The sequence below is a fragment of the Camelus dromedarius genome, chromosome X (genome assembly GCF_036321535.1).
Source record: "Camelus dromedarius isolate mCamDro1 chromosome X, mCamDro1.pat, whole genome shotgun sequence".
NCBI lineage: Eukaryota > Metazoa > Chordata > Mammalia > Artiodactyla > Camelidae > Camelus > Camelus dromedarius.
In genome coordinates, this window is record NC_087472.1 from 97,064,797 (window position 1) to 97,077,265 (window position 12,469).

General features: G+C 42.4%; 1 protein-coding gene across 1 annotated transcript in view; it reads right to left on the reverse strand.

Moving 5' to 3' along the window:
- Positions 1-529: 529 nt before the first annotated feature.
- The window catches only part of PTCHD1 (patched domain containing 1), a 53,535-nt gene continuing 41,595 nt past the window's right edge, over positions 530-12,469 (reverse strand). Inside the window, exon 3 of the mRNA XM_031445711.2 lies at positions 530-6,142. Coding sequence (XP_031301571.1) covers positions 4,488-6,142 — 1,655 coding nt within the window. The 3' untranslated portion in view covers positions 530-4,487. The remainder of the gene's footprint in view (positions 6,143-12,469) is intronic.

A 12,469-nucleotide genomic window follows, 5' to 3' on the forward strand; every position in this document is an offset into this window, starting at 1 on the left:
TCGTGTTGCAGCTTTACCATGCTTTTAAAAAATAGGAACTTTGTCTTCATATACCTGGTGCTTTTTATGTTGCACTAACTTAAAAGCAGATTACCCCAAAGGAATGTTCAGATGTCTTCAGGCAAGGCAGGCGTAGTAATTAAATAAGTGCACTCCCCTCCCTGCCCCATCCCCAAGTGCCTGTATCCCTTTCTTTTAAGGGACATTACAGTCCCGCCCCAGCATCTTAGGGCTTGTGTCCCTTTACACTCGTGCCACTAGGTGGTGATCCAGCCAATTTTCGAATGTCCTAAAATGACTGGGACAACTCATTGCATCTATATATAGCCCTAATCCTGGGCTCATGTCTGCAAAAACCTACTTCTTTGTAGTTTTCGATCCTGAGCCATGGTGTTACTGTGTGGGATGGACAAATTACAGATAATGTCTTGAGTTCCTTCTCTACACCAGGCCTTGCACGAGTGCTTTCTGAACATCTTCTCATTTAATCCTTACAGTGAATCTGCAAGATCTGTCAAATGTAGGCTCTCTGAGGGCAGATATATATATATCATTTAAATCTGCTTTGTTTACTGCTGTCCCCAGTCTCCAGAACAGTATCTGAGTGATACGAGGCACTAAGTATTTGCTGAGTTTAAAGATTGTTACTGTTATTATCCCCATTTCACAGATGAGAAAACAGAGATTCACAGAGATCAAACACTACTATAAGCTGCAGGACTACTTTAATAGGATCCGAAGGAATAAAAAGCCATTATGAGGAGGATATCATTTGTGTCCAAGAGGCTCTGCCTCATGCCACACCCCCAAGGCGGCTGCCCAGCCCACCCGTTCTTGAGATAGACACAGCCAAGCTCCATTGCTGGGGCCAGAGGAAAGTGGTGTCATGGTCCCAGCATGCCACTCAGAACAGTTGGGTGGAGGTTCATTAAAACAAAAGGGTTATCAAGGGCCTTACTCAGAGCAGTATATTGCACAAGTAACTGTAGCCATGGAGGATGGCGTCTGATTATCTCGCTTCTACCTGAAAACTGAGGTGGTAAAAATAGGAAAGGTGGGAGCAAAACAAGCAAACACAAACACACAGCACACATGAAACTGAAGCAAAAACAAACTCCCCAAACCTAACCCCCCCGAATCCCCCAAACCCAACACAAAACTGATGAGCTGGAACTTTGGAGAAGGAGTTTCATCAGCGTTTGTCTTTTTTTTTCTGTGGAACAAATGTACTCCTTTTAGCCTGAGGAGCCCTCATGTTATTCATTGAGCCATTGCTGTCAGATTTAACAGTAATGTCCTATTTCAAGTATCATTTTCTTTCTTACAAACCCCCAGTTTCTTGTGAATTTACATCATCTGCTGAGTTTCACTCAGTGAGAGAATATCACCCTTACTCTGACTTTTCTTTTTTTCTTTATGAATGGCCAAGAAAGCCCTAGTATCACAGTTTATTTTTTTTAGTTGACCAGGAGCAGTATTTTTGATGAATGGAATGTTTTCTTTGGTAAACAAATAGCAAATACCAACTCAAAACCAACCAAGTAAAAGTTTCTTTGGTAAAGTGAACGTTAATGTCTTGGTTGGAATTAATTGAAAAATAAAACTTGCGAGTGTTTGCTGGAATCGTTCCTTCCCTCTTTATAGCAACTGAAAAAGTAAAACTTCATGAAGTAAAGACTTCAGTATTATGAGGATGTGATTCTGAGTTACTTCTAAAGTGTCTTCTCCATGGTGGGGCTAAACCAATGCTATTAGAGCAATTATTAATAATCAATATTAACAAATAAGTAAGAATGATCTAACAATAAATAATAATAAGTAGTAAATCTTGGCATGCAGAGTCCCCTAGTAAAAAAATTCATTCATTCCACAGTCAGAATTCCATAAGCTTTGATTTCAAGTGCTGGAAAGAGAAGCTGACAAGTTTGAAAATGCCCTTCGTTTAAAAATACAATATCCCAAGGTATACAGAGACACAGTCAAGTTGGAAAACTACTATCTGTCATAAAACAAAGTTCCACAGAAGTCACTCTGGTTGACCAAACTGAATGGTTAAATTCTCACCAGAATCCACTTAACTGGGTGGGGGGGAGAGTGTGTGTGTGTGTGTGTGTGTGTGTGTGTGTGTGTGTGTGTGTGTGTTGTGTGTGTGTGTGTGTGTGTGTGTTATCAGTCTTGTGGAGTCCCTTTAACCCGGGGTGGTCCACATGCCCAACACTTAAATCAATGGCTGATTTAGAACACTCTCTTCAGAAAATGAGTTAGCAACCTATGATTTAAGAATAAAACCAATCCCCTCTTCAGCTGTGTTTTATAAATAATAGCCTAGTTGCAGGCCCCTTGGAGAGAGAATTGATCGCAGATCTATTATGCGAACTTGCCCTTTTTCGAGGATTGTACTTGTCCTTAGATTAAAGCTCATTATCTTCTAGCTGAGTGCATAACATGTTGGTATGATCACTTGGTGTGTTTGCAGGAGAGATTAAACAAGTGTGTAATGCACTAGCTATGATCCCCTGCACATATATTTAGAACTGTGTGAACAACAGTACATGAAATAGAAAGCACAGGTTTGCACTTGGTGTAGTTATATCTGAATCATTTGGGCATTTTTGCTGTTTGGAAAGACAATGGTAAACCTAAATCCCAAACATTACCCAGACATTAAAACAAAAAAAAAGTCTGCCTTGTGGCCAATAAGTCCTGTGTTTCTTCCTTGGAAATGTACTTTTAAGGGAGTAATAGCCCTCTTATGAAAAATCTAAAATTGGCCTGCCCTGTCTTGGGCATGCTAAAGTGATGGAACCCCTCCAGTGGTGTGACCCTGGGTGAGTCGCTTCATTCTCCTAGGTCTCGGTTTCCTCCTCTGCGGGGGGGTGGGGAAGTTGCACAGCACATCCGATAAGGTCCAGAAAGGGAAGGTGCTCTGGGGAAATGCTTACCACTACAGATATCTAAATAAGCTACGTCTCTAAAAGGGAAAAATACTGTAGACGTTTGCCTCAAGTGTGACCAGGTTTTAGCTTCATTTTTATAGACTTAAAGAAATGCAGGGGTCTGGGGCAACATACACAGCCTCTTCAGAGCAAACCCTTTCTGTTTAGAACCTGTAGAAACTGTAAGTCAACATTATAAACATCTAGGCTCGTGAAGGTACAGAAGGGCCATGCAGTGAGGGAGTGGGGGCACTAACGAAGGTGTGGTGAGGGGACCAGGAAGATGAAAGTGCAGCCAGTTTAGCAGGAAAGCTTGACTGTCATCATTGATAGATTTATATTGGTGGTTACATCTTCCAGTCATGTCCATTTACTTTCTTTCAGCCCTTTATCTCCCTGCCTGAAGTATCTCAGTTTCAGGACTTATACTCACCAAAGAACTTTCTTTTCTCCTCTGTATCTCTGAGCAGGGATATCTCCTAAGCGAATGCAGAGTGATACTACAAGTGGGAAGCTTTGGCAGATAACCATTTCAGTGTTCATTTCTCCTTCCTCAGCGATGCGTGGGCAGATGTTTCTGGGCATCCACGCAAAAAATGCATGTAGGGCCAAACCACAAACAGCTGTACCAGCTGGCCATTGCTTTTTGTTAAAATAGAAACACTGTCTCTGGGTTCAAGTAGACACCTGCTTTTCCTCCATCATGCCAGGTATTTGGGTTTGGTTCTGTGGTTTTTGGTGCTCAGAGCCTCCTGCCAAGAGCTGTAACTAATAAAGCAGATCCATTTGGTGACAAGCTACAAGATACTCCAAAATAGAATCGCCCCAATTCTGCAGTGCTGGAACTGTCATTGGTTTAAAGGTATATCAACCAAACCATACAAATGTGAAAAGTATATCGATGAGGGGATATGATAAACTTGTTTTAGATAACAAAACTGCCTCACCTGGGTGAATTTCGAGGCGACTCAATTTCAGCCCCTGCGTGATGGCCACTCTACCATGTGTCTGCTTCTGAGGTTCTGGCTTGCTTTTGCTGGCCAGAACTTTTACAAGCATCTCCTTGGGGTGTTGGGGAGCTAGATGAGATGGCTAAGACCTTAAACCACAGACCTTGCTTGGAGCTACTGCTCTGCAGAAGTTCTGGAAGCCTATTGTTTGAACAGTGCTCAAAGCTATTTCTGCCTTGGAAGCTGACCTTTCAATCAGAAGGTTTTTGTCACAATACCAGCAATATCTGCAGCGTGAATAAAATAGGATTCTGCTTGCTCATAAGCTTTCTCCTATTCGATCTTAGTTGGAGAGACTATGCGTCTCTTAGGGTGTGTGTGTGTGTCTGTAAATTTTCTCTGATGACAACCTTTTGTTTTAAAGATTGAAAATATGCAATGCCCATTTCCCCGCCTTGTCTTTACTTTTTCTTTTTTCTTTTTTTGTTAACACCTATTTCTTATCCCTAAAAACCAAAGAAGAACTTTAAATTTGTTTCATTAACGTCATCTCTCTGCTCCTGATAAGACCTAGGGTGAAAAACACAACAAGCAGACCCTATCACACTGTTGTAATTTGGTCAACTACTCGGGTACTATCAATATCCACCATTTCTACACACTCAATTTCCTCCCGGTTTTCGGGATTTTTCTTCTCTTTCCTTTTTTTCTTAGAGGGTGGCAAGAAAGTCAGTATCACAGGTAAAATGGCAAAGCAGTGAAAGAAGGTGACAAATGCTATTAAAAACAAGCACCTGAACAGTGTACAGGTCAGATTTGAAGGCACAGCTGCAAGAGGAATCAGGCCAACAAGATAGCAGAGGTAACTCTGTAAAATAGCTACCCCATGCACTTCCAGGGCATTTTTTACCCATTTAGTTCTCGTGAAATCCTTGCCCAGAACAAAGGTGGATAAGAGTGGAGCACAGTTGTCAATTGTGTAGTTAATTCCATAAATTAAGCATAGCACAGAAATGCAGTCCAGTTCTACTTTCCATAATGTCATGAAACCTATAACTCCAAACTCCACGGACACGACCGTTAGAGTGAGCCAGACATTAATCAGAGAATCTGCCACCAGGAATGCTGAGAAGAAGAGCAGGAACAAAGCACTGATGCAGGAGTTGTGCAGGGGAGCTCCCAGAGAGGAGGCATATCGATCCATGTACACGAAGGATGGGTTGAAGACGATAAACTTCACCTTGGAGGTGACAGAAAGTCTCCTCAGGGTCTCCAGGAGATCGTAGAGTTCTTCTCTGTTTGTTTCCATGGTCTTGGCCACCAAAAACATTCTGGAGGCCACTACGTCAACCTCATCATTGTACTTTTTAGAGAAGATGATGTCCTCCTGAAAATGTGAAAATTGGGGGGCTTTCAGGAAGGAATTCCTCAACATGTCTGTGAAATTTTTCTTAGGCAAGCCAGTGGACACGTTGAGTTTCCGAAGGTAATTTAAATAGCTCTCAAACCAGGATATTCGCACAAACCCCTTGGTGTATTCTAGCACGTCTTCTTGGACACTAGTGTTCCAGTATTCTATGGACTCGTATATGTAAAACCCGATCACCGGACTGTAGTTGCTAAAGTACTTTTGCTGGGCAGTAGTGTACTCAATGGTTTGCGTCGCAGTTGCTACGATGTTACTAAGGTCTGACCCTTCACTGACCTGCAGATAGCCCATTAAGGCAAAGGAAATATAAATAAGGTAAAAGAGAACTACAAAAGGCTTGACATAGGTGTTGGTTATCCAGTCACAGTAATAGCGTTTGAGGAAACATACCAATAGGTGACTCTCGTAAGTATTTGCTTCCTCGCCGTCAGTCGTGTCCTCGCTGAATCTGGCTGTCAGGAGAAACCTGTACCATGCCGGCTTCTCCTGCAGTGCCTCAGGCTTTGGGACTTTCCTACAGAAGATACTATGCTGGTAATTGTTTTCTATGTAGCCAGTGAATACCAGGCTGGAACCGTAAAACGAGAGTACATAGAGGTAGTTGAAGAAGATTGCAATACAGGAATTGCAGCAGAAAATTCTGGCTGCCTCAATGTTCGTGAAAGGGCTGGCCCCTATGCCAAAGGTGACCAGGTACATGGCAGTGGTGAGAGAAAAGGAGAGCATGGAGTCTGCATAGACTTCTGCAGTTCTCTCTTTCACGTGTTGGTCTTCTCTAGTTTTCCTCCAGGAGGATAACATTTCAAAGGTCCCATATAATCCATGACCTGAGGAGGCAGAAAAAGACCAGATCAAAAAGTTAAAAGACCCATCTCTATAAAGAGGGGAACCAGCCTGGTCCTGGGGAACTCTGGGGTCAAAGGAAACAGCCAGTCCTAGTGGTGACAGGTGACAGGTGAATGTCAGTGATTTCTCCTGTGGAGAGAGGGAGACTCCTGATTCAGTGAATCATAAATGTTAATAGACAGAGGGCAGACAGAGGAGCTAAGATCTTCATGCTTCCTGCTGCCTTACAAAAACTACATGGACTTTTGCCTATAGAAACCTGAGTAGACTTGTGCCTGTGTTTCTTGGGGATATTTATACACATTGAGAGTTTAGGGTTGTGGATGCAGTTTGCAGAATATTTGTTTGCCTTGGTTGTGGACCACTCCAGAGAGGATGCCTGGCTCCTCATCATTTTGTTTGTCATCCCCACAAGTCTGGCCCGAGGTCAGCACAGAGGAAGGCAGTGGGCAGAGGGTTCGAGTTAATGTCTCATCACCTCATCTAAGTTTGGCCAAGTAGAGGGCTTTAGGGAGAAAAAAAGCACTATATTTAATTTGAGCCTTGACAGGAACCTAAATCACAGCCTCTTTTTTTTTCTTCTTCTTCCCCAAGTATCAGTGCAGAAAGCAATAAATCTGAGAAACAGAGGGAAGCAAAATAAGTAGGAACAAGTTTGAGTGAACAGGAAGGATGGAAGGAGGAACAAGATTCATGTGAACTCTCCTTGCAGTGGATAAAAATTAAAACTCAGAACGAAGGTTTAGGGCTTGTCTTTTGTCTTCAGGGATCTGTTGGACCAATTTGGGTTGTTCATCAATGACGTATCAAGCAGGCAGTGACTCTGCTGGCTTCTTTGCACTATTTTGCATTGGTCTCTGAGGGACAGAGCCAGACCAGTAACCTCTCTCCCAAGCTCCTTAGTGCCTTTGCCTCCTTGGCTAGTGTGCCAGTAATGCGGAAAGAGCAGAGGTACAGTATAGTTGCTCACGTTCTGACTCGATTCTAGTGCCTGAGACCAGATCTTGCTTAACTTTTCACACCTCACCTGGATGGAGCCAAACACTTCCCGGATGGGCCTCCCTGGGATTCCAGGGCACTCAGCGTTGAAAAGCACCCTGCAGACTGACCTGTTGTGGCTTTCAATCACCCTTGTCTTGGCACTGGGATCAGCAGATCTCATTTTCTGCTTCTATGCCTTGGCATAGTCAATCCCATTATGGAGGATAATGAAATCTGTACCCTGTGGTACAATAGTCTTGTTTTTAAAGAGGAACTTAAAATCTCTAGCCAGGCGTAATGCTGAGTAAAGTGAGTCACTGTTCTCTTGTGTGTACACTAACTGAGTGCTTGTCTTCCCTCGTGCCCAGGCTGGTATTTATATAATTATTGTGAAGTCTTGGCCTTGAACTTGAATGCCCATTTCATAGTCATGATACAGGCCTGTTTCCTCAGGGATTTGGCATTTATCTTAATTTACTAGGCATCGTTTTATAGCCACTTTTAGAGGTCAGGTCAAGACTGTCAATTTGATCACTAGCACTGTGGCCCTTATTAAATTGGAGGCACCTAAACTCCCTAGACATGAACTAAGAAGTGCACTTGTTGACTGGCATCCTGTTGTTAATTATGTTTTCGATAGTTAACGTCTAGTCTTAGGAAGGAAAACTATTTATTAAATCTGTTTCCACTGCGTTCTCAGGAAGGACTGACCCCTTGATGATGAGGGTAAAAACAGTACCTCCGAGGCATCTGCACCCGGGGGAAACCATTTCATCTGGGGTCATGTAGAATAAGTTCTGGTGCGCAAAACACATTTTAGAGTTTCACTAAAAATGGCAAATGGAGTTTTATAATAGCATTTTCTTGCTAGAAACAAAAAAAAATTTTATAACAGGGTTTTAATGTTGACTCATTAAATATGATAAGAAAATAAAGATGCATATAGCAGGATTAGAATTAGTCATATAGTAGGATTTAAATTAAATCTGTTTGCAGTCCTTTTTAAAAATTGGTGTGATGTTTTATAATGACATTATCTAACCCTGACTCTTATTGGAAAATACAGTAAGAATCCATTTCTTACCTTGGTGTTGAATGATCTTAGAAGCTACTTGAGAAGAGGAATTTGAATTAACAGAGCTATTAGGTGGAAAGGGTAAGGACTGAGGGTCCAGAATGAAAATAATCGAAGTCAAGGAAAGGTGGAAGTAGGCTGTTAGCTTGTCTCTTGAGTTCTGTTGCTGCATTTTAAATGCCTTGTCCTTCCATAGTTGGATCATTTTTATTGAGTCCTGATTCTTTTTTGCACATCACATGTTCTTGGTTCTGGGGGGAATTCCAGAAAGGATTCTCATATTATTCATAGGGGCTTTTGGAAACTATGCGTCTTCTCCGTTTCTCTTGCTGAAGGGGCACGCATGCAGACACTCACAAAGGCCAGGAGAGGAGGCCCTGAGAAAGAACCTGTTTTAACTGATCACTCAGCGTTTGTTGCTAGTCATTGTTGGCCTTGCCTGCCAAGGCCCCCACCCTTATTCCTGATAAGCCAGATTCTTGTTTCTCCAGCCACCCTTCTGAAGCAGATGCCTACACTCTGACCCCCAAATTGCAGTTGTGCACTGACTTCAGAGAGCTCTTTGGATTTCAGGGGCAACGGCTGACCCCATAACTGGGCCTCCTCACTGAAGCTCAGTCAAGGGGGGGAGGAATAAGTGCCAGCGGAGCCGCGGGTGCTGCCCAGGGACGAGCAGCCTGGGGCGCCTCGCCAGCACCAGCCCTGATTCACAGCCGAGTATTTTATGTTGAAGAGGTTGGTCTGTTACCCTCAAGAAGAGCTGAACTGTGGGGCCCCTGTTTCCAGGCCTGACTGGGGGGGAGACATGTCCCAAGAGCCCAAGGACACAAGTAATGCCCTGCGCCTCGAGAATGTCTGCTCTGCCCATAATCACAGCTGAATTCCCTTTGGTTTTGGCCTTCAAGGGTGTTCTTTTAAACGCAGCCCCCTCTGGGATAGTGTGTCTGCTGAAGCAGCGTCCATTCACTCTGGGCTGTGGGACGGAGAATGGCGATGGGGAGGGCGCGCAGAGGAATCACAGGGAGGAGGATTTCACAGGGACTGACTCCGTGACAGTTTTCCTTCTAGCCAGCCCTGGTCTTATCTCTTACCCACTTCAGAAACTGGGCCACTGCAAACCAAGGAAAGGTAGGGAAGAAAGATTTCGGTCAGTTCTGTTCTTCTTCACTTTCCTCTCTCAGCAGCTACCTCCCTTCCTTATTGTCCCCACCATCCATTACTCTCTTAACCTTGGGGCTGGGGTGCAGCCAGCAGGACTCAGGCTACCTCTTACAGATGTAGGCAACAGATAAATACTGCCTGTGGATTGACCATATCTTTCAGAGGTTTGCCTATTATTTGCTTCCATTTTAAAAATGTGCTTTAAAAGCAAAAGTGTTGCTGTCTGCTTTGTACTCTAGTTTTTAAATTTTCTCCGTGAAGTCGGAACACAATAAGCGTCTCTATTAAATCTGACCAAGGGGACTGTATCATTGGCAGAAAGCATCACTTCGGCAGGGGACCGTTTTCCATCTCCAACGTTCCAAGCCTGTTCAAGAGGACACTCTGGTAGCAGGGCTCACGTGGGGAGCTATGTAAACATGAAATTCCAAACAGAAAGAGCCTTTGGTGACAAGAGGCCCTGCACATAATGGGAGCCTGGGCTCATTAACAGAGGGACAGCTCCAAGACCTGGGGCAGCCCAAGACTAGAAGTAAAAGACTGTGTCGTCGTGAACATGCCAGGAACTGACCAACATTCCCAGGCGGTCCGTCTCTTATAGCCACAGTATTTAAGGCTGAAGAGGTGCCAGAGGGAACTGTTAAACAACATATACCGATTCTACCAACTTCGGAAGATAGACGCTTTTAAAGTATTCACTCGTCTTTTAAAAGCACATTCAAAATATTTGTTTCTGTTATTGGCTCATTGCATGTCTGTATAGTTACATGCATATGAGCATGTACATGTCAGTATGTGTCAGGACACACACACACACAGGCCCCAAGTTCTAATTATTCCTGAGTGACTGCTCGGAGGCGGCGTGGGCTGTGAGCAGGGCCTGGGAATAAGGACAGTAGAGCTCTTCACTGCTGTTCAGATACACTTTGTACCAGGAGTACAATTTAAATTTTATTAGCAGTATACTTTGGGATTGTCATCCAGTAAAATCAAATATTAAAGGATTTAGGCTAATAATTTTTCTTCTTTTCTAAAGAATTTTATATCTTTATGTGCAGTTAACTTTCAGGCTTTGGAGCCAATGAAGGGAAAAGGCAGCACAGATGATAAATGACACTAATGGTGGAAAAACCTCAACTGGCTAATCCTCCAGTCACCTAGGGTGAGTCTCAGGAGCACTCAGAGATTCAAACTCACTCTCACCCAGACTCTTTCCTGGGGCCTGATCAAAGCCTTCAAGGGTTGTTTATAATTCACTAAGGCAGGAGTCCACAAATGAATAGTTGAGAGTTAACTTAACTCTATCCAGTAGATACACTTCTGGAAGGTTGTTCATCAAGTCAATCATATTTTAAATGTGTTTAATGGTTTTGCTATCAGAGGCAGTCTGGGTGATTCGTTTATTTTTTGGTCAATGAATCACAGACAAATCGATCTACTTTGAACCTCTGGATTTTGGAAGGCAGATTTTTCTTAAAGATTCCTGCCCAGATTCTCCTGCCTGCCACAGAACAGAGGCTAATGCCTTTGGGTACACCTCACATTTTAGTCCTTTAATACTAGCAGGATTTCCTTATCCTGAGTTCTGAAAAGTAAGGAATACCTGTGAAAAGGAGGAGGTGAGATGGGATGGCTTGCTGATGAATGATCTTCCAGTTTCAATGTGAAAACATTTAATATCAGGAGACAGTGGAGCCATTTATAGCATGCCTGGGCAGTGCCAGATTTCATATATGAAAGTGAAATTACTACAGTCTTCTAGAAAATCCATGGAGTATAATGAATGCGTGAGCAAAATCTGCATAAAACATATTTTATTCTTAGATGAGCTTCGCTAAGTAGCTCCTGTTTATAAAAAGCTTTTCTTTCAATGTCGTCCACATAAATTGATGATTTTTGTTTTTTGGAGAAGAAATTTAAAGTGTGTATATGTCTGGGTTCAGTAACATCTGTTTTCTGGGGGAAGTTCATTAATTGGGTTACATTTACACTTTGCCTGTTATAAACATTTACTTTCTATGCTGAATTGTTTGGTTTATCACAGCCTGTTTTGTCTCACAGTTAAGAGTGAGAGTAAAGATGTACTCTGCTTAAGTTAAGACGGATGCTCACATCAGGGCGAGTACACACATCTTATTCTTTCTACCAGAGACATGTCATGTTTTGGTAATTCTGATCCCAGCACTGGGTTTTAATCTGAGAAATGATTTTCCTTCACTAGAGAGCTGCAAATAATAGTCCAGGAAATAAATTTGCTGACAGCTCTTCCTTGTTTAAAGGTATTAAATACCATATGTATGTGTAGTATATAAAATCAATGTGTACAACTATGGCCTGTAGTATATGCTATGGTCATTCTGTAGTATCTTTTCATATAGAAGACGTGTAATTTATAAATATATGTATATATGGCATATCCTATTCAAACACATTTCACATATTCACATATAAGATGTGTGAATTTCTATTATCTATATACTATATCTAGAGAGAAATGTATAGTACTTACATTCAAACATTCAAACAATATACGGTACATATGTTACAAACACATAAAATATATGTACAACATTAACTTACTGCATAATATATCATATTACATATGATATATAGGTAATGTGATATGTAGTATACATTATGCACACAGATTATGTGCGCGCGCACACACACACACACACACACACACAAGATGAATAGTAGGTTGATATGAAATTTATTTCAGTGGTGAGGAAGAGTGATGTTAGTGCTGCTACACCAATCAATGCAGAGAAGGAGCTAGAATCTGTCTCTTAGGTTCCATCTACATTTTGGTTCTTGGCTGCTGAAGTAGCCTAGGTGAAGTGCAGGGTTTCCTTGATAATGACTATGAATCTGCTTGCATTGTGAGCTCCTGTAGACCCACCTGGTCAACACTACCCAGCCCCAGCAGTGACTTTGTGAGATCCTAATCCAAATGCAACAACAAACGAGGTGTTTCGCCTCATGGGTTGTTGTTGTTGTTGTTGTTGTTGTTTTTAAGCAGCTCAGTGACCTGATGCTACCTCTTGCTGCCTGACTTTCATGGAATCTACCACTCCCCTATTCCCTAGAC